The sequence below is a fragment of the Myotis nattereri genome, assembly GCF_964212035.1.
Source record: "Myotis nattereri genome assembly, chromosome: 2".
In the NCBI taxonomy this organism is placed as follows: Eukaryota; Metazoa; Chordata; class Mammalia; order Chiroptera; family Vespertilionidae; genus Myotis; species Myotis nattereri.
Window position 1 is genome coordinate 29,747,173 of NC_138076.1, and position 22,340 is coordinate 29,769,512.

Genomic DNA, 22,340 nt, shown 5'->3' on the forward strand with positions numbered 1-22,340 from the left:
AATTTAATTTTTGGTCATATTCAAGTTAGTTTTTAAATTTTTTTTATTATCAACCTCATAAAACAATTTTTCTAGTTTATCAACACATACATGTTTAAAAGTGATATCTTTACCTAGCAAATGCTAATTTGGTCATTTTGAAGGTCAATCTTCATATTTTAAGAATTCAAACTTGTCTTAGCAGAGTAAACAATAAGCTAAGTTAGTAAAATATTTAAAAGATAAATACCTTGACCAAAACTATAAATCAGTAGTTAAACAGGTTTCTGCAACTGATCATAAATCTCAAACTCCATATTTTAAACACACTTATTTTTTTAGAGGCATGGAACAGGCCAAGGATAGAAATAAATGTTTTCATGTTTGACTTATATTCTAAACAGTTTTAAATAATTTTAATATCTGAAACAGTATATTTTAACAAATTATTTAAATTAGAAATTTTCATATTATCTAATTTGTTAATATTGTATACATTGCATATTTTTCATAGTATAAAAGATACCATAATAAAAACAGTTGTATCAATTACTTCACAAAATGTAAGTGCCTTGAGTGATAAAGTGAAAATGATCTATAAAACTGAAATGGTTATTTCATAATATTGTAGCTCTTACTAGTGAGTATCAAAGTTCATGCATTTCAAACTGTGTGTATACACTATTAAGCGTGCAATATTTAAAAATTTTTTAGAGTTTTGAAAACTCTAGTAGAGTCGAAGGAAGTTTATATAATATTTATTTAAAAAAACAAATTAAGGATATATTCCTATCTATGGCCAATAGGTACCAACTCCAGTGGGTTGAATTGGGAAGGAGAAAAGGATCTCATAATTTGATTAGCAAGGCCTTCCAGAGATATCTTATGGGAAATGATCCCTGGAATGTCTGGTCTTTGCTGTTCCAGTCTTAGGGTTAGTTTATGTCCTGGGTTAGTATATTTTCAGCCAAATGCTTTACCTGTAGTCATATTATTGTACAACTGCAGGTATTCAGGCTAATATTAGAAATTGAAATAATTTTTAACTATCAGATTAAATTTTATGCAGTGGTATGCAGAAATTACAGGAAAGGTAAGAGAGGACGATTGCATTTAAAAGTATATTCTTAGAGTCAAATTTTGAGAGAGAATGGTTTTCTGCTTTTTCCCTGTTAAATTAAATTACAATATTATCCATTCCCTTTCTATTCTCATTAATTGAGATTGTCATTTTTTGTACAGTTAGTTATAATAGGTACATATCTTATATTAGCTATATAATTACATCTTATATAACATATAATTTTAGCTTCTTATTAACTCTGAAAAGGGATGTGGAAAGATTATCTTTAATCTTCTCTTTTTGATAATGGGCAGGATAAAATCCAGTTATTTCTGTCATTGGTCTCCAGGGTATTAGATAAGGTATCAGAAGCATATTTGTTTACTTTTATCTAAACTTTATTTTACAAATAGGCGATGAACTGAAAAAATATATACCTAGCAAAACTAAAATGTGAAAGATGTTTTCCCCTGTGTAAATGCAGTGGAACATGAATTGTTATTAAACAGAATTTCTGTAAATCAGGTCATGTTAAATGTGCTCGGGAAGTTTGGTACTTAAGGGAGCCCTGTAAGATATTATTTGTATAGCAAGGAATCCTTTAATTTATCTGTAAAATTATTTAATTTGGTCACCCTTCATTTAAGTAATTGCAAGAATATTAATAGTGTAAGCAGCACATTAAAATGGGTAATTTCTAAAACATACATAGTTGGTGTTGGAGTCTCTCAAAGCAGCTCCTAATCACTCCTATTTAGACATGTCATCATTAGTATTGAGCATCTACCAAATACTGGCACAGAAAAGCATACAGAAGAATAAACAGATAGTCCTTGTAAAAGGTAAAAAGTGCCAAGAACATACCAAATAAGACAAGGTAAAACATTCTATAATTAAGTGCTAAAATTGTAAGGGTCAAGCAGTAAAGAGGGGAAATGGTGAGACCAGGGAAAGGTGTGGCCTTTGTCCTTGAGGCACAGGTGGGGTTTGGGCAGAAGAGAATGATGGGCTAGGTCAGTGATGGTGAACCTTTTGAGCTCGGCGTGTCAGCATTTTGAAAAACCCTAACTTAACTCTGGTGCCGTGTCACATATAGAAATTTTTTGGTATTTGCAGCCATAGTAAAACAAAGATTTATGTTTTTGATGTTTATTTTATATATTTAAATGCCATTTAACAAAGAAAAATCAACCAAAAATATGAGTTCGCGTGTCACCTCTGACACGTGTGTCATAGGTTCGCCATCACTGGGCTAGGTCATAGGGCAGTAATGTGAGTCAAGGCCCAAGGACGTGAAGTTACAAAGCTGGGCACAAGAGTGAGACGCAGACTTTAGGAGAAGAGCGCGCACTCCTGAATGCTCAGCCTTGACCTGCTGCTGAGCGCCAGGCCTGCTCAGACCAGTTACTTTCAGTAACACATGTAAATGGGTTCTCTGTAAATCAGGTCATGTTCAATGTGCTGGAGGCATTAGAAAGGGTTGAAAATGTGCCCATGTCGGTGCTGCACACACATGTGTGTCAGAAAAGTGTTGGACTGAAATCTGCAGAAAACCCTGTTACCTTTATGCATGGGACATACTTACACTAGAAAATTACTTATGGTTTATCTGACATTCAAATTTAACAGGGTGTTCTGTGTTTTTATTTGCTAAATCTGGCCACTATAGGAGGGAGGTCGGCATAGAAAGCAGGCCTGGCCCTATCCCTACCCACAGAGCTTATTCTCCCTGGTTGTGAAACTACTGTCTTCAAAAGCAATAAGTACATGTGTTCAAATAACCTGGAGGCCTCTTTTCAGACGAGAAGATTCTTCTTGGTCCTCCTTCCATGAGATTCACCACCCTCACCTATCCTTCAGGTGGGTGGGGGTAGAAAACACTGCTATGCATTTGGACTTGCTATGAAGATGAGGGTTAGGCCAGGTTTAAAAATCTCACTAGACCATTTACTAGCTGTGTGACCTTGCTTAGGTCTCTATTTCCCATCTGTAAAATTGGCATATTATTGTGAGTTTACTTGGCATGCTGCTTAGCATGTAAATAATTAATGTCGTTGTTATATGATGATACTTTCTTAAAATGTACTATATTAGTTGCTTACATACTACTTAGCATCTATTAGAGTTGATTGTGTGTTCCCTGCTCTGGTTTTTTTGTTAAAAAAGAAAAAATTATTGAGACCTGTACTGGGAGAATCCTTATGTCACAGAATACTATCAGCCTGTCTTCTGCTGTTCTTTTTAGGTGTTTACCCGAGAATGCATGAGCCACTATCTAAGAGTGTTTAACTTCCTTTGGCGGGCCAAGCGGATGGAATATATCCTCACTGACATACGGAAGGGGCATATGTGTAACGCGAAGCTCCTGAGAAATATGCCAGGTAACTCCCATCAGAAGGCAGTCAGGTGAACTGTGCGTCCCACCTGGTGCATGCATACCAGCAACTTCACCCTCTGTGTTGTGTCCAGCAGTTTAGCAAAAATGAAAGTTGTCTTAAAAGTAATTGAACTGAAAAGTACTTCATTATTGTGCTTTTGGATTGGGCTTTTGTGATAAGGTTCACTTGTAATACTGCTTATCTTGATCTCAGTGCAAATCAGACAAACAACAACATTGAGTCAAGTTAGATTTTTTTAGACCATGAAATTTTAGAATCACATTTGTTTTTCACTGTAGTATTCATATGTGTACTTTAATTTAAAAATAATTACTTTTAAGGAAAGAAAGTTGTTTAATAAATCACCGACTCATTTAACATTCACTTAGTGTTTTAATTAAAGTCTATTTGTGTATTGCCTTGATGTTTTGTTTTGGTTCATAAACCAGAAGATGGACATATTTTATAATATTATTTTGTAATTAATAGCTATAGTAAAAATTCTTATGTCAGATAGTCAAAGTTTATTTTAATGTTATAAATACTGAATGATTTCAATTATGAATAATTTTGAAATCTTTATATTGAATTTGAACAAAGCCTTTGAGAAAATATTTCAACAAGTATGTCTTTAAAGAAGAAATAAGCTATTATATTCTTAATCTTTTTTTTTTTTTAATATATTTTATTGATTTTTTACAGAGAGGAAGGGGGAGGGATAGAGAGCTAGAAACATCGATCAGCTGCCTCCTGCACAGTCCCCACTGGGGATGTGCCGGCAATCCAGGTACATGCCCTTGACCGGAATCGAACCTGGGACCCTTCAGTCCGCAGGCCGACGCTCTATCCACTGAGCCAAACCGGTTTTGGCTATTCTTAATCTTTTAATTGGTAAAAGTAATTATTTAAAAAGAAGCAGTTGTTTAAAGGAAGGCGGACGTGACCTCTGCTTGTAATTTCGGTCAAGGCTGGTCCTTGAGCCAGCTCCAAAGCTCCAGCATAATGGCAGCCCCGAAGCCTGAGGTCTAGAGGGCACCTGGCCACGTGCTGACATATGGAATAGGCAGTTTTTACTGAGTGCCCGTGTTTTCTCTGTTGCCAGCAGGTCTTTTCCAATGGGTCATGATATTCCTGCTCTTGGCCTAGCTTCCTCTGGACTCATTTTATAGAGAATTAATCATAGGGATCCTCTGAAATAGCTGAGAAGGAAGTGAGGGGGACATTTTCTTTTCAATGCTGTAATGGTTGTGCACAGTAAATACTGCCTTCAGCAGCCACTTTCTAGTAAATGTGGAGTGACTGGCACGTGGGCGCCTCTTGAAAGGAGGCAGAAGGAGGAATCAGTTGAGGAGAGAACCTCGCACTGTCTCCCGGCTCTGCCTCTCAGGAGCCTCTCTCGTGGTGTGTCACAGGATTACTCACGTATTTCCTGGGTGTGCACTCGCCAGTTACTCAGTTTACCTGCAGTGCTCCTTCTCTGCGTTCTTTTTAATACTGTTGAGTAGAGCGGTTCTTAACTGTCACTTCTCTGTGCCAGCATCTTTCTTGTCTGATTTAGATCAATCCCAGGTGAAGCAAATACTTTGTCATTGTATCACTCTTCTCCTTTCAAATAAGCATTAGTATTATGTTTAGCCCTGGGAAATCTAAGCTCTATAACAATTTTAAATATTAGCTGGTTCTGATATATTTTTCTGATTTGAATATCAGCTTAACAATGTCTGTATAAATTTGCTTTTCTCTTGTATTGAGTAATCAGCTATGAGTTTTGTTTTCTTTCAAAGATAACTAATACATTTGTTTGATCAGTTTTCTATGTATGGGAAAAATATATTTATCTTTTATAAAATCAATAACTTTAATTTTACTAGATCTTATTATGTATAGTTTAGTTTCAGCTTCTTTCACTAATCCCTTTTCCTTAATAAAACTTCTAGCTGGGCCAGGGTGACTCAGTTTGGTTGAGCATTGTCCTGTGCACCAAAAGGTTGCTGGTTCAATTCCTGGTCAGGGCACATACCTGGGTTGCGGGTTTGATCCCCAGCCTGGGAGTGTACGGAAGGCAACTGATCGATATTTCTCTCATATGTGATGTTTCTCTCCCCCGCCCCAACTCCTCTCCCTCCTATCTAAAAATCAGTAAAAACATATCTTTGGGTGAGGATTAAGAAAAAATAGAACTTCTAAAATATTTTTAATAGTATAATACTTTCTTTTTAGTTGAATGTGTAGTCCTTTTATTTAATCTTTTCCCCCCACTAATATAAATAATGCCATAAGCTTTTTTTTTTTTATAAGTGTATATTTATATAAGCCTCTGAATATTTCTTTAGAATAGATAAATTGGAAATGGAGAATTGGGAGGTTAACAGGCATGAATTTTAGTTTTACTTTATACCTGCTAATACTTAGTGTTTCTATTTTCACTTTATTGGTACGTATTGTCTGTTTACATTCAGGAAAGTTACAATTAATTTACTTCCCCATAAGCACAGCTCTCCCTGCTTGAAAGTTGTCTGCATTGCTATTTTTGTGGCTAACATTGGATTATTATATTCAAACAAATTATCAGTTTGATAGGTGAAAATGGAAGTTCATTTTAATTTTTAAAATGCCTTTAAAATTATTGATCAGTGTCAACACTTCTTTTTCCCCTCCCCTCCCCTCCCCTCCCCTCCCCTCCCCTCCCCTCCCCTCCCCTCCCCTTTCCCCTTCCCGTTTCCCTTCTCCTCTTTCTCTTGTCATTTATGTTTCTTGAGGGAAGTTGTGTGGTTTTTGACCTTGTTTCTCTTGGGGTATAATGTTCTTACCTTTAGTTTATAAGGAAGTGTTTTAAAGTTGTTAGTGGCCAGGCAAGTTAATGCACAGAAATCAGCCAGGTAGTTAGGCTTGTTAATGCAGCAAATTTAGGAATGTCCCGCCAACCATAAATCTGAGGCAAAAATATAAAAAGATTCTATAAAGTACTTCTGTAAACATCCTTTGGAATTCTACACGTATGCACAGTGTGTGTAGGTGGTTTGATCATATGTATAGTATCAGTAATCATCACTCTAGGAATCATTTTAATAATGTTCATCAACATAAATGGGTTAGAGTAAATAGTTACCCTTGAAAATGATGTGTTTAGGACAAGCGTTTTTGATAATGGTCTGTCTACCCAGATATTTCTACCCATTTTTATCTATTTCCCATTCAACTGAACAAAAAATTGTTGTTGTTGTTGTTGTTTTAAATTAAATCTTTATTGTTCAGATTATTACAATTGTTCCTCTTTTTTCCCCCCTTAGCTTCCCTCCACCCGGTGTCCCTCCCGCCCTCCGCCCTCCCCCCTCTCTCCCCCACTGTCTTCATCCATAGGTGCACGATTTTTGTCCAGTCTCTTCCCGCATCCCCCACACCCTTTCCCCCCCAAGAATAGTCAGTCCACTCCCTTTCTATGCACCTGATTCTATCATAATCACCAGTTTATTCTGTTCATCAGATTATTTATTCACTTGATTTTTAAATTCACTTGTTGATAGATGTGTATTTGTTGTTCATAATTTGTATCTTTACCTTTTTCTTCTTCTTCCTCCTCTTAAAGGATACCTTTCAGCATTTCATATAATACTGGTTTAGCGGTGATGAACCCCTTTAGCTTTTTCTTATCTGTGAAGCTCTTTATCTGACCTTCACTTCTGAATGATAGCTTTGCTGGATAAAGTAATCTTGGTTGTAGGTTCTTGGCATTCATCACTTTGAATATTTCTTGCCACTCCCTCTGGCCTGCAAAGTTTCTGTTGAGAAATCAGCTGACAATCGTATGGGTACTCCCTTGTAGGTAACTGACTGTGTTTCTCTTGCTGCTTTTAAGATTCTCTCTTTGTCTTTTGCTCTTGGCATTTTAATGATGATGTGTCTTGGTGTGGTCCTCTTTGGATTCCTTTTGTTTGGGGTTCTCTGCGCTTCCTGGACTTGTAAGTCTATTTCTTTCACCAGGTAGGGGAAGTTTTCTGTCATTATTTCTTCAAATAGGTTTTCAATATCTTGCTCTCTCTCATCTTCTGGCACCCCTATAATTCGGATGTTGGTACACTTGAAGCTGTCCCAGAGGCTCCTTACACTATCTTCGTATTTTTGGGTTCTTTTTTCATTTTGCTTTTCCGGTTAGGTGTTTTTTGCTTCTTCGTATTTCAAATCTTAGCCTTGATTCTTGCGCTCCTCTGGTCTGCTGTTGGGAGTCTGTATAATATTCTTTATTTCAGTCAGTGTATGCTTAATTTCTAGTTGGTCCTTTATCACAACATCGAGGGTCTCACTAGATTTCTTGAGGGTCTCATTAAGTTTATCTGCGGTTTCTAGAAAATTCTTGAAAAACCTTAAAAGTGTGGTTTTGAACTCTATATCCAGTAGTTTGCTTTCCTCCATTTCTGTCATTTTGTGTCCTGTTTCTTTGTTTCAGCATTTTTTATCCTTCGCTGTGTCGATAGAGTGGCTTTTTGTGCTAAGTGTTCTATAGGGCCCAGTGGCTCAGCCTCCCCAAGTACCTGAGGTAGACACTCTTGGTGCACCCCCTTGCGGGCTTTGTGCACAGTCTTGTTGTAGTTAAGCCTTGATTGTTGTAGTTATCACTGGGAGGAATTGACCTCCAGGCCAATTGGCTGTGAGAATCAGCTGTTTCTGCAGTGGGAGAACTCCTGTGCTGGAGACATCCCTCCGGGACAAGACTTGCTTCAGTGGGGCTTTGGTGCTCACTGAGTCTGCCCCCTGAGTGTGTCCCTTATAGATCTCAGGAGTTGTAATTGGATGGTCCCACTCTGACCACTGGGTATACTAGCTCTTGGATCTAAGGAGGTGCTAATTTAGCCTCTGCCTGAGCCTACCCAGTAGGAGCTACGAGGAGATCTGCAGATTCCCCTTCCTTGTTTGGGGTTTGGAGGTGCCCAAATGAGGTCCAGCTGTGAAGCAATGCAAGCTGCTGTGGGGCCTTGGGCCTTCTCTTGGAAATGCTGTGTCTGTCTGGCCCAGCTGCAGTTTGTTAGGTAATTTTCAGATTTCAAAGGGCCAGGGCATTCATATGCAAAAGCCTCTGCCGCAGCTTGGGTGGGGTGGGGTCTCAGGGAATCAACAGGGTGGAGCAAACAGCTACGGCGGATCCTCAGCCCTGCCCTAAGGGGCCCCGCATCTCAGTGTCCTGTAATCGCTGCAAGCACCTTTGAGAGAAAGCCGCCCTCGGGTTCCGAGTTCTGCCCGCTGCCAGACAGTCCAGTTTCTCCCTATTTGAGTCTAGGTTCCCAGAGACTCACCTGGAACTGGAATTCAGAGCAGTCGGGGGCTTGTGACTCCCTCCCTATTCAAAAAGACAGCCGCGTCCTCAGTTGCCTGCCCTTGCTGCGTGCGCCTCCATACCTCTGCACTTCCGCACCTCCTCTGAGTCTCAGTGTGCTTTTCTCTTTCCTTCTAGTTGTAGAATTTCCACTCAGCCAGCCTTCCTATGGTTCTGGATGATGTCTGTTTTGTCTTTTAGTTGTATTTTTGAATTTGTTGTGGGAGGCAGCAAGTTCCGGTGTTTACGTATACCACCATCTTGGTTTTCCTCAAAAAATAGTTGTTGATACTAAAATAGTTTAAAGATTTTTTTCCATGCCGAAACCGGTTTGGCTCAGTGGATAGAGCGTCAGCCTGCGGACTGAAAGGTCCCAGGTTCGATTCCGGTGAAGGGCATGTACATGGGTTGCGGGCACATCCCCAGTGGGAGATGTGCAGGAGGCAGCTGATTGATGTTTCTCTCTCATCGATGTTTCTAACTCTCTATCTCTCTCCCTTCCTCTCTGTAAAAAATCAATAAAATATATTAAAAAAAAAAAAAAAAAAAAAAAAAAAAAAAGATTTTTTTCCAGTGGTATGGAATTTTGTTTTTGGTTATATTCAGTTAATCTAAAAAGTATCTCTATTAATGGCAACTAAACTTGTATTTCAAATAACATTTAACAAAATGAAGTAGACAAATGTAGGTAAATAAGTTTATATTCTTTCTCAGCCTTCTATATTGGGAGGGTGTAAATGAAGGATCACGTTCCCAAAAGATTGGTATTAAAATAATCTCTTTTTGTGGTCTTTATTAAAAATAAAATTGCACATGGTAGGGGCTAGAGAGGTGGTCAACTCCCTTATAGGTGACATGTTGCCATGGAAGTGTTATGGCATTTTGTTAGTTTGATTGACAGCTGTTTTTCTTTCTTGGTAGTTAATATAGTAATGACGCATTTTACACTTGACAGTGTTCCAGACTGAGTGAAATAGCTTAAAGATGAACAGACATTTTCTCTTTAAAAGTTTATTTTTGTCTCACTTTTGTATGTATGGATGAGTCAGTAGTCCTGACTAATGATACATTCATAAGAAGTTCTCTCTGCTGGACATTAAGCCGAGTGCTTGGTTTGTTAGCACAGATGCTGGGCTGCATTGTCCGGCTCAGTCCCCACAACACCAGCATCGGGCTGTGCTGTCAGACTGTGACCTCAGGCTGATTTTCTCGTCTTCTGCCTCACTTTCCTCATTTGGGTTATCAGGATTAAATCTGTGTAAAGTACATAGGCTAGCACTGCCTCGGGCGAGCACTCTGTACAGTTGTTGCAACATGCCTGATGATACAGTGGATGGATGATGTCTGCAGGAGGACCTTAACCAGGATTAGAGATACTGAATATAAGAGCTGTGGAGAATGCTACCAAGTCCTTTGAATCCTTAGCCTTGAGAAATAAATCAGATGGGTAATTTGATGAAGTCACTTTTTAAAATATGGTAGCATCAATTATAAATATAGGTTGGAGGAGGTGATTATGAAATTGTGAAGAAAATGACTTAGGGTATTTTAAAACAAGAAACATTTATAATTTTTAGCAACACTCAGCTCTGTTTATGGTGCATCTCCACGTGAGTAGGTGCTTCTCATTGAAAATGCCAAAACCATATGGTCAAGTCCTTTATCTTTTCAGAGCCATTTGTGTTTTTTAATTGAAGTTGAAGTTCTTTCAGCAACCTTTAGAGGGCAGTAAAGAATTACAAATGAATCTAATACCTCTTAAACTAGAGAATGATCATTCTGGATTTTGTATATACTACTGTCTACTGTTAGTCTAGTGGGAGATATATTGTATTTATTGGACTCAGTGCAAATGTTGCTTTGTTTTTGGGAGTCTTAGAATTATATAGTTCTTTGTGGGTCAACTATAAAAACACAAGTACTTATATTTTAACCTTGTTTTAAATGTATTTTCAAGGTGCTGGGTAAAGAGATTCAAGGGGTGTTTCAGGTGTGAGTTGTTAAATTGTAAGTTTTAGGAATTAAGGGACCAAATTATGCATCGTGAATTTAATCTTATGAATAGGGTTCAGAATCAATGAGAAATTATGAAATACAGCATATATAGTGTTTGATTACTCACATGGGGAAGAGAAAGAATTGTAGTGCTGCAGGGATTTTAGACTTTTATTATGTGGACTCTTTTATCAGATTTCTTTTTAGCAGGCAGTATCCTGAGAGCAGCAGCCATAGGTCTACTCATTCTCAGAGGTTTTCTTTTAAGAGAGTGCCATTAAGATGCATTTTAGACACAAGAAAATGTGATTTTTCAAGAAAGAAAACATATTATTTGGTAGTACTTTAAGACTGTAAAAGAAAAGAACACATATTTTAACGTTGTTGTTAAATTTGCCTTGTTCATGGAAACCTTTGAAAAGGATATGAGTTTAAATAGTCATCTGTTTAAATAGAAGAATACAGACTATCTGCTTTAATTTTGAGGATCTAAGTCCCTCATTCAGTCAATAATAGTGAGGGCCTACTTTGTGCCCCTCTCCTTGGTATCCAGTGATGGGTATGACAAACAAGGTGCCTGTGGTCACAAGGTGCTTATGGTCTTCACGTTTATTGCCCCTTAGGGCCAGATGCACACTTAAACAAGAGCTTACAATACACTGTGATAAGTTGTTTGACATAGAAAGACCAGATGCTATAGGAATACAAAAAGACACTTGTGCACAAAAACTGGTTGCTGAAGAGTTTTGTTTGTTTAAAGGGCAGTTTTAAATGTTGATGGGAAGAAGGAAGTAGAGGTTGATGAATCCTAGAGTGAAAGAAAGAGGACATTTAGGGCACAGGTGGTGCTGGGTTAGCTTTGGAGCTGTGCTGCTGCCACATGAGTGTGTGGGTTCCGTGGCCAGTGGTGGGGGTAGTTCCCACCTGGTGGCTGCTTTTCCACATGACCTAGGAGGGGGAGTGGAGAGAAGGAGGTGGATCAAAGCGTTCAGGATTGAGAGGGCTAAACAGCTGCTTTAGAGTAAGGGAAAATAATGGATTTCTCCACACCATGGAGATTAGCTGAGCTCGGATGCCATGAATTTTGGGTTGACACCAACATTACGTGGTGATTGTTTCTGTAAATGTTTTTGTTTTATGGTCATTCAGTTGCATTTTCATTTCCAAATGTGGGTGACATTAAAGATTCTAGAAGATGAATCAGTAGTGGAGAAATTGTACACTCAAGTACATCAGAGATTATCAACCAAATTAATGAGTTAATTCCTACAGGTCTACTTATCAAACTGTCTTAATGCCAGAAAAAATATTTCTGGTTTGCCAAGGAGCTCAAAAATGAAATGTGAAAATGTTAGCAAAAATGTGCCACCTGCTACTAAAAACCAATGCATTAAATATCTAAGTACTGCAGGTTTGATTGTCAGTGCGACTCCAGTGAAAAAAACTCCAGAGGAGACCCCAAGAAATACAGACTAAAAGAAACAATAAAAACTTGAGCTTTCCTGGAATTGAGCTCTTTTTATTATGCATAGAAAATTGATTTAGAGCTAGATGGTGAAAAGTAGCCGTGAAAAAAATATTTTATGCTTCTGTAGTAAGTAAAGGGTTGCCCAGAGATAGCAGTGAGAGTAATCTAGTTAATACTTCCATAAGAAATCTACAGGAGTATATGAAGAAATTACAGCTTTGTCAGTGATGTTAAACTTTCTCTGGGAGAAAAATGTCAAGGTAGATAAGCGTAAACTACAGTATTCACAAGGCTGGAAAACAAGTTGATGGCGTTCACTGTGAATACATGCAAAGCAGTGCATTTTAGGAAATACTCATTTAGGAAATGGAGGGTAGATTCAGAGACATTGGATATCACAATGAGACCTGAGTGTCATTATGTTTGATTTGTGAAGACATTACTCAATTTGTTTCCCTGTGAAAAAGTCCACCAGAATTCTGTGATAAAATGAAGAGCATTAAAAAAAAAAAACTTCCATAAATGATATCTAGATTTATATAACTTTGTGTCACTAAAAGAAATCACACCCTAGGAAGGTCTTGCAGACCAGTATGTGCTGTGCACGCCTGTACAAATGTTGCATGTTTACATATAACAGACAGTGTTTCAGGTAAGGCTGCCTGGCTCCAGGGGGGAAGATCCAGTCTGTCATCCCAGCTCAGGGTTAAAACCCAAAATGGAAATGGTAGTCACCATTGAAATGGCAGTAAATGGGAGTTACTTCTCTAGAAGCTTACTTAAACCGTAATACGGATGAATACCACTTAAAACAGCATTTTATTATGCTCTTTACATTGAAAAGTAATTTTGGTTAAATAGGCTATGAGTATTAGACTAGAAATCTTAGCCCCACTTGATAGTTTCAGTGAAAAATAAAGTACATTCTTCATTCTAGGCTTACAAATGAAATTCGAAGCTTATACCCTGTTCTTTAGAAGAATATTTGCCATATTCACGGAGTACGGATTCCTAATGGTGTGGAAGAGATCAGGTGTATTTGGAGCACGTGCTGATCTTCTGAGGTGGCTGTGCTATTTCTTCACTGGCCAAATAGTACATGTTAGACCAGGCCAGCAAAATCCCCAGTGCCACTTAATTCTGGAGTATTTGTAAAAGTATATATTGTGACTGTTATTTTTTTCACACCTGTTCATATATTTTACTTCCACATTATTGTCTGAAGAAGGGACAAGAATGATTTTTCAAATAACTGCATACAGCAACAAATTATTTATCCAGGGAGCTGATTAATGGTATATGGAGTTATAACAATATGTCAGGTCTGACCCCTATTTAAATCTCTATGTAGTCGTCCTCTGAGGGCCCCATCTCTGATTGAATCCTCATGTACAATAGTGCCCCATCATACTTGGGTAGTTTTTGAGCAAAAATTAAAAGTGCAAGCAGAGAACGGCTGCTCCGTGGTGACCTTCAAGCCTTTTGATGGTTTTATAATCTCATAAAGAATAGGAGCAGGGTCGGCTCCCTCCAAGGTTCATTTTTCTCTCAGGTGACAAGGTCACATTCGGGTCCTTAAGGAAATGTCACTTTTGTCTCCAAATAGCTAGGGAATAGTAACTGTTTCATGCACAGTAGGGAGATTAATTGTAAAGAAGCCATAAAATTGAGCTTGCATTTATTCAAGATCCTGCATTATTATAAGATAAAAATTTTTATTCAATTTTCAAATACAATTATTTTGTTTTATGCCATTCTTTATTAGCTCCTTATATTCTGTAAAGTAATATAGTGCTACTTGAATAGGTAGCTAAATCCTTTTTTTAGCTTGAATGGCACAGACATTGATTATGAAAGGGTTGTTTCTTAACGGGTGAGGAATTAAAGCTAGTGATTTTTTTAAAAAATATTTTATTGATTTTTTTACAGAGAGGAAGGGAGAGAGATAGATAGTTAGAAACATCGATGAGAGAGAAACATCGATCAACTGCCTCCTGCACATCTCCTACTGGGGATGTGCCTGCAACCCAGGTACATGCCCTTGACCGGAATCGAACCTGGGACCTTTCAGTCCGCAGGCCGATGCTCTATCCACTGAGTCAAACCGGTTTTGGCAAGATTTTTTTTTTTTTTTTTTTTTTTTTTAAGATATATTGTAGATACACAGGATGGAGAGCATGGGGTTGATTTTCAGTGCTTTTCCCTGTGGCCTCTAACATCAGTCCTTTGACTCTTGCAGAGTTCTCTGGCGTGCTGCATCACTGTCACATTCTGGCATCTGAGATGGTCCATTTCATTCACCAGATGCAGTATTACATTACATTTGAGGTACATTTGAGTCATTCCTTAATTTTAGTTTAAATAAGTCATGTCTTATGACTTTGCATGGTATTATTTATGGAAGATACTATACTGGGAAGAACACAGTCTTACCCTAAGTTTCATATCATTTCCTAGGTGCTTGAATGTTCTTGGGATGAACTTTGGAACAAAGTGCAGCAGGCCCAAGATTTGGACCACATCATTGCAGCCCACGAGGTGTTCTTGGATACCATCATCTCCCGGTGTCTGCTGGACACCGACTCCCGAGTAAGGCTGATGTGTGGTTTAGAAACAAGAAACAGAAAAGATCATAATCTCCTTTTCTTGAGTTCCTGTCTAATGGAGAATCTTAGTTGCCTGATGCCCACAGTAGTGATTAAGACAATCTTATTAATAGTTAAATGTTCACAGCGCACGGTTTGTAAATACAGTTGGAACAATAGTGCTGAAACAAGCATGCGCTCTAAAGTGGATGTGAAGATGGCAAAGAGTGGGATAATGTCCATTCATTTCCTAGGTGTAATAATATTCTCTTGTGGTTGTTCAAAAGAGAAAAACTAATCATGAGTGATGGCTTTGATGTGTGGAGGGATAATATCTGAACGAAGTAAACCCAGCAGGGCATGTGAGAACAAAACTGTCACCTGTCTGAAAGTCCAGAAGAATGGTGTGAGAAAATGCAGGGCTCTCCAGGCTCCATGCTCATTTTCTGTTTTTAAAATATATTTTTATTGATGTCAGAGAGGAAGGGAGAGGGCGAGAGAGATAGAAACAACAATGAGAGAGAATCATTGGCTCCCTCCTGCATGCCTCACACTAGGGTTTGAGCCCGCAACCCGACCATGTGCCCTTGCCCAGAATCAAACCCAGGACCCTTCAGTCCGCAGTCCAGCGTTTCTATCCACTGAGCCAAACCAGCTAGGGCAAGTGGTTGTTAAATTTTAACACACAATTTTTTCTCCTTGACTATTGAAGTTATCTTTTTCCTCCTCAAATTATTAATGGTTTTTAAAAAAAATCTGAGATGGCCAAGGATCGAATTGATTCTCTTTAGTTGTGGCACCTGGTGCCGTCAGTCCAGGAAAGAGGACTCATGTTCGTTAGGTTCCCCTGACCCATTCACACCATTGGCGCCTGTGTCAGTGTGTTTGCTATATAACCTCGTGCATATATATATGTATGTATAATTTTGCATGGACATAGTGTTTATTTACGTAAATGATTTTGTGCTGTAGGTCTCATTCTGTCTCTTCTTCCGTGCTGCCCTAGGAGAAAGAATAACTAAACTATGGTAGCTGTATACTGAAGACCACTACACCACAGGCAGTGAGCGAGGGAAATGTTCTGTGGCCTTGATATGTTCCAACACATTTAGAGTCCCGTCCCCCCGCCCCCCGCCAATGGGCAACCACCTTTTCATTCCTAGTATAAAATATGATACCATTTTTTATAAAAACCTTGCTGAATTAAAAAATATATATTTTATTAAGAATTTCCTTATAGTCTTGGTGTGTGGTTTTGCTATGAATCACCAAACCAAAAAAAAACCAAAAACCCTTGAAGTATTTTCCATTCCTTTCCTTTCTGAACTGTAGAATAGTCCAGCTCCTAACTCAACCACTTACTAGTAATTTTGACACTCGGGGTAGCGCTTCAAGTTTGTAAGGTTTTTGTGGGAATGGAGGTAATTTGCATAGAGAGCTTGGGGTATGTCATACTGGTGTTGCTATGATGATACAGAACTACTATGGGATTTTGCCAGGACCTGGTATGGTGCTGCTACATAGTAGGTGTTCAGTAAATGTTTGATAATGAATGTCTGAACAACTAATGAGCATTTTGAGAATGTGAGTTGGTACCTTGTTTTATAGTATCTTATTACTAATTATCAATATTTTATTTGGAAAACTTAGTATGTTGGGGCTGTATTCATAAAAAAAAAAATGTCATCTCTTTAGGCACTTTTAAACCAGCTTAGAGCCGTGTTTGATCAAATCATTGAACTTCAGAATACTCAGGATGCGATATACAGAGCTGCCCTGGAAGAGCTGCAGAGACGGTTACAGTTTGAAGAGAAAAAGAAGCAGCGTGAAGCTGAGGTATGGTTTTTATACTAGTGGATTTATTAGTTTAAATAATGAACGTATTGCCATTATAATAGCAAATGAAACAAATAGTTTTCATGCTGAAATGTTCCTAAAGCTGAGACTGTGCTCACATCCACATTTGGAATCCTGAGGAAGAGCTGTTTTAAAGGAAGAGGTCACCATCACTACCATCATGCTTTAAGAAATAAAGGTGACAGTTTTCACAAGAATCACAAATCTCTTACCACTTTTCATTAGTAAGTGTCGAGGTGCTGATATCTATATGTTGCTGCCATATCAGAGTGGTACCTGACTCTGCATTGTTTTCTGTTTGAAGCTGTGGATTCATATATACTTATGGGAACCAAATTTCTACACATATGGCTCTTTTCAGTGACCTCACTAAAGTATTTTGTGTCCTCCATGACCTTGAATTATGAAGATTTATTGATCAAGTTTGGCTGTTTATGAGATTTTTTGTATTTGACATAATTTGTATAATCTTTTATTTTTTAAAGATGCTTATTCTTGGGTTGGTGACAGAATTATTTTGGTTAATATATCTTGATTAGTTTTATTTTGAGTATTTGTTGCCTTAAAATTAGTGATAGAGGATCATGTTTACCTTGAAAATTTTACAACTTTATAATTTTACACAAATTATTTCTTCTGGATATTTTAGAAACAGAGTAGTTGCTTCATTGTTTTTTTTGCCAGGTGTGGTTGTCTGTGATTATGAAATGTCAGCGTTTGCATGCACTGAGAGGCACACCTAGACACCAGATAGACTGAAGTTCAACCCCAACCCCAAATCACGGGCTCTATGCCTCGTGGTGACTTGACTGACTTCTCTAAGACATAGCTTCCTTTTTGTAAAATAGGAGTGAGTTACTTATTTGCATGTGGTAATAATATGTCAATTATTTAGTGTTTAATAGTTATTCAGTAAATGCTAGCCACTACTGTGATGTTTAAAACTGCCCAGATGCTCCAGAGAATTTGCTCTTCTGGAAAATTACTAAACTATGTAAATCTACAAAAACCAGTCTTTAGGATTTTCATACTCTGATAATAGGATGGCTGCCAGTTGTGTGGGGAGTGACGATTCTCTCTCCAGACTGTTAACCATCAGTGCTGGAGTAGAACAAGATCTACATAATAAGATTTATTCAATGTATTTTATTCAGATATACTTAGGGATGGATACAGGAGAAGATCTAAAAGCTGAGAATTTATTTAAATTCATTAGGCAAAGTAACTTATGAAGCAATCATTTAGACTAAGGTCCAATGACGTTTTAAAGAGATTATGCAAGACGACTCATAACAAGATCTCAGAACCCTGAGATTGCTGAGAGTAATAAATCCTGAGTCTGATGGAAGCTGGTTCTGCCTGCTTCACTCTCAGCAAGGTCTAAGGCAGTGGTTCTCAACCTTCTGGCCCTTTAAATACAGTTCCTCATGTTGTGACCCAACCATAAAATTATTTTCGTTGCTACTTCATAACTGTAATATTGCTAACTATTATGAATTGCAATGTAAGTATCTGATATGCAGGATGGTCTTAGGCGACCGCCAAAGGGGTCGTGACCCACAGGTTGAGAACCGCTGGTCTAAGGGGTGCCAGTCTTTGAACCATCTGGTTCCACTTTTATGTATATGCAAAGTGATGGAAAGATACAAGGCTGTTTATTACAGTATTGTTAGTAATAGCAAAAGACTTGTTTGTGACAAATTATCTAAATTGTTACATGTTCTAAAGTATAATACTGTAGTTATTTAAAACAATGAAGGAATTCTGTATTTGCTCATATGTATTGATATATTTCCAAGGTACATTATTAATTGGGGATAAAGTAAGCAAAAGAATAATTTGGCATCAGAAAATTATTATAGAAGTTTTTAGTAGTACAGAGGGACGTAGAAAGCACCCCCCCACCCCACTCCTGACATTTCTTCTCAGCCCTACACTAACAATATCTTCCATCTAGATTTCAATTTAATTTGGTACTTCTGACTCTTCAGGGTCAGTGGGGAGTGACAGCAGCAGAGGAAGAGGAGGAGAACAAGAGGATTCAAGAATTTCAAGAGTCTATACCAAAAATGTGTTCCCAGTTGCGAATATTGACGCATTTCTACCAGGTACATATTAGAGCAGTGATGGCGAACCTATGACACGCATGTCAGAGGTGACACATGAACTCATTTTTTTGGTTGATTTTTCTTTGTTAAATGGCATTTAAGTATATAAAATAAATATCAGAAATATAAATCTTTGTTTTACTATGGTTGCAAATATAAAAAAATTTCTATATGTGACACGGCACCAGAGTTAAGTCAGGGTTTTTCAAAATGCTGACACACCGAGCTCAAAAGGTTCGCCATCACTGTATTAGAGTAACAAAATGCTGTCCAAATCACATTGCTCATTTTCTGTAATGGACAGTTGGCTGTCAAAATGACTAGGAAGGAATTATTTCAATCAATGTAGTAGTGAGTAGCACCCACAGTAGTTCCCAACCTTGGCTGTGACCTTTGGTGCAGCCAGGTCTGAGAACCCCTGTCTGGGTGGTTCTAGTGTTATCAGTGTCGGGGTGGGGCAGGAAAGGGTGGCTGCTCTGAGAAGACCAGCATGCATCTCTGCAGCTCAGACCTGGAGAGAAGTGCACAGGGAGGTACATCAGGATCGTAAGTGCAAGGAGCTGCCAGGCAGCCAGGGGGCTGAGCTCAAGGAGAACAGGTCTGAAGTTGCTGATGAGGGAAGCTGGTCCACAGAGTCCATATTTCTATTTTGTGGGTTTGGTTTCTGATTTCATCTGTTTTTCAGTGTGATTTTCATGTTGAAAATACAGAGGAAAAGATTTTCATGAAGAATTTTTCCATTTGGTTGCTAATAACTAATTAGAAAGGCAAATCAAACTTAAAAATTACATTTTTGTGTGCTATGATAGTCATGTGGTTCAAAACTTAAAATGAAGCATCACCACATTTGTACCATAGGCATATAGTGTGCTTCCTGCGATCTTGATAGCTTTGAGTTTTATATTTTTCTTGAGTATATCTAAGGGGAAAATGTGTCCCTTTTGCAAGTGCTCTTACTCTGGCGTTAGCTTACTATTGCATTTTGTTGGAAACATGTTTCATAAGTGGTAGTAATGACTGGTTTATGTTCATACAGACATTTTTGTTGGATAGTGTTTTGCTAATTAAATGCTTTCTTTACCCAGTGTGTTGTACATATAGTATGTATTCATGGTTCTTAAAAATGGATTCCTAATTATTAATTCTACTAGAGGCCTGTTGCATGAAGAGATTCGTGCAATAGGCCTTCCCTTCTCCTGGCTGCCGGCACCAGTTTTCCTCCGGCACCCGGGACCCAGGCCTTTGCTCCGGCTGGAGCTGCCTTCCGTCTTCTGTCTTCATGGCTCCAGCCCACCTTCAGTCTTCACTCTGCCGCTTGGAGCCTATGTATGCAAATTAACCGCCATCTTTGTTGGCAGTTAATTTGCATATCATGCTGATTAGCCAATGGGAGGTGTAGTGAAGGTACAGTCAATTACCCTGTTTGTCTATTAGTAGGTAGGATACTATTAATTGAGAGAGTTGTACAGCTGCAAAGGAGTAGTATATAACTTAAAAATGTGTCCATGTGCTCATTTCTAAAAGGGACAGTGATGGTTACACATTTTCCTGATAGAGTTTGTACATTTTTTAAAAAAGTAATCTTCATCAGTATAATCCCTGGTGTTACCCCTATTACAGACTTAATCTCTGTAAATCATTACCATTCACATGATTGCTTTTCTTTATCAGAAAAAAAGTCCTTTTCTCTTTGTATAGGTATGAAATGGTAGGGCATTAACAGTCATTATGAATAAACATGCAGAGCCTCAAACCTGTAGAAAGAAATATTCCTCAGGATCCCTTTAGTGACCTTCACACACCATCATAATTCATCACTCAACAAGAAATCACTGTATATTGTTAAGATTTTTATTTTTCACTTACAGTGGACATACAATATTATGTTGTTAATTTCAGGTGTATAATATAGTGATTAGACATTTATTATCCTATCTAATAAAAGCCTAATATGCTAAGTGTCTGGTCGTCTGGTCATCTGTTCAACCAATTAAAGTGTAATATTCTAATGATATGCTAAGGCGGCTCAACTGCTTGCTATGACGTGCACTGACTACCAGGGGGCAGACAGTCAACAGGTCGCCCAGTCACTACGATGTGCACTGACCACCAGGGGGCAGACAGTCGACCAGTAGCTATGATGTGCACTGACCACCAGGGGGCAGACACTCCGACCAGTAGGTTAGCTTGCTGCTGGGGTCCAGCTGATCAGGACTGAGCGAGAGGGGCCAATCACTTCCTAGGGCCCTCCTGCGGTCCCTCCCTGGTGGCCAGCCTATCGCATCTCTTCCAGGCCCTGATCATGCACTGATAGGTTCCCTCGGCCTGACCTGCGCCCTCTCGCAATCCGGGACCCCTCAGGGGATGTCAGAGAGCCGGTTTTGGCCCGATCCCACAGGCTAGGCCAAGGGACCCCACTGGTGCACAAATTCGGGCACTGGGCCTCTAGTTTTTTAATTATATACTTTGAAAAATACTTTTTTATTGATTTTAGAGGTAGGAAGGGAGAAGGAGAAAGGGAAACATCAATGATGAGAGAGAATTAGTGATTGGCTGCCTCCTACATGCCCCCTACTGGCAATCGAGCCACAACCCGGGCATACATCCTGACATCCTGACATCCTGACAGGGAATCAAATCATGATCTCCTGGTTCATAGGTCGACACTCAACCACTAAGCCACACCAGCTGGACAGACGTTTTTATATTTTTAGCAGTATAATCCCTTAAGAACTTTCTTGTAAGTCTTCAGTCATCTAAAAAGACAAAGTGATATTCACACACATGCACACTATATGCTTGTTCAAATATAAAATTACTTTGCATAATATATATGAATCTCCACACATATAGCTCTCCAGAAGCAAGGAGAGGGAAAGTGGCAGCTGTTAGAGTTTAGGAAGGATTGACAAGTATGGGGGTGTTTCAGTGACTTTTTCTCTGCAGACAAGTACTTTCCCAAACCTGAAAGTATGGAGACAAAACAGCACATACCTTGATAAATAAATGTCTGCTAGCTGTGCCACAGGTTGTGCAACTTGATGGGTGGAGTTTGTACTTATTAAGTAACTCCTTCAACCCTAGTAGAAGCAGCGGGTCAGTTTGTTGTATTTAAGTCTGAGTAAACTCTGACATACATTGTCTTTACTGAGCCGCCTTGGAAAGGAGGTGATACAGCCACATTCTGCCCTACCCTTTAGGATGGAACCCTAAAAATATGGTTGAGAGCATGTATCCATTTTTTATATTCTCAATTTGTTTTCTCAGCAGGGCTTTGTGATTAAATGCTCTTACTAGTATAACTCATATGAAAGATGAAAAGTTTAACACTAAGTTTTTAAGGTAAAAAGAATAGGATGTTTTAACATCATTTGCTTTGCTCTTTTGATTGTTCTTGTAGAACTTGGGGCAAAATGGAAAAATCTATTGGTTAGTTCTTTTAGATAAAATTTATTGGTTGCTAATTTGTATTTGTAAAATGGACATCTCTTCCTAATGTGGGTTCCATTAGGTGGGTAAACCGCAAGGTTCTGGAGCAATTCCCATTACTCAGGACACTTGCCATCGTGGTGTTTATGTTTGGAAGGAAAAGTTGACCC

At 38.5% G+C, this 22,340-nt stretch overlaps 1 protein-coding gene across 1 annotated transcript in view; it reads left to right on the plus strand.

The window, feature by feature from the left end:
• TUBGCP3 (tubulin gamma complex component 3) overlaps positions 1-22,340 on the plus strand; it is an 85,495-nt gene that overhangs the window by 61,689 nt on the left and 1,466 nt on the right. The window contains exons 17-21 of the mRNA XM_081084513.1: positions 3,288-3,423; positions 14,431-14,519; positions 14,649-14,780; positions 16,472-16,612; positions 18,625-18,741. Of these exons, the coding sequence (XP_080940639.1) occupies positions 3,288-3,423; positions 14,431-14,519; positions 14,649-14,780; positions 16,472-16,612; positions 18,625-18,741 (615 nt within the window). The remainder of the gene's footprint in view (positions 1-3,287; positions 3,424-14,430; positions 14,520-14,648; positions 14,781-16,471; positions 16,613-18,624; positions 18,742-22,340) is intronic.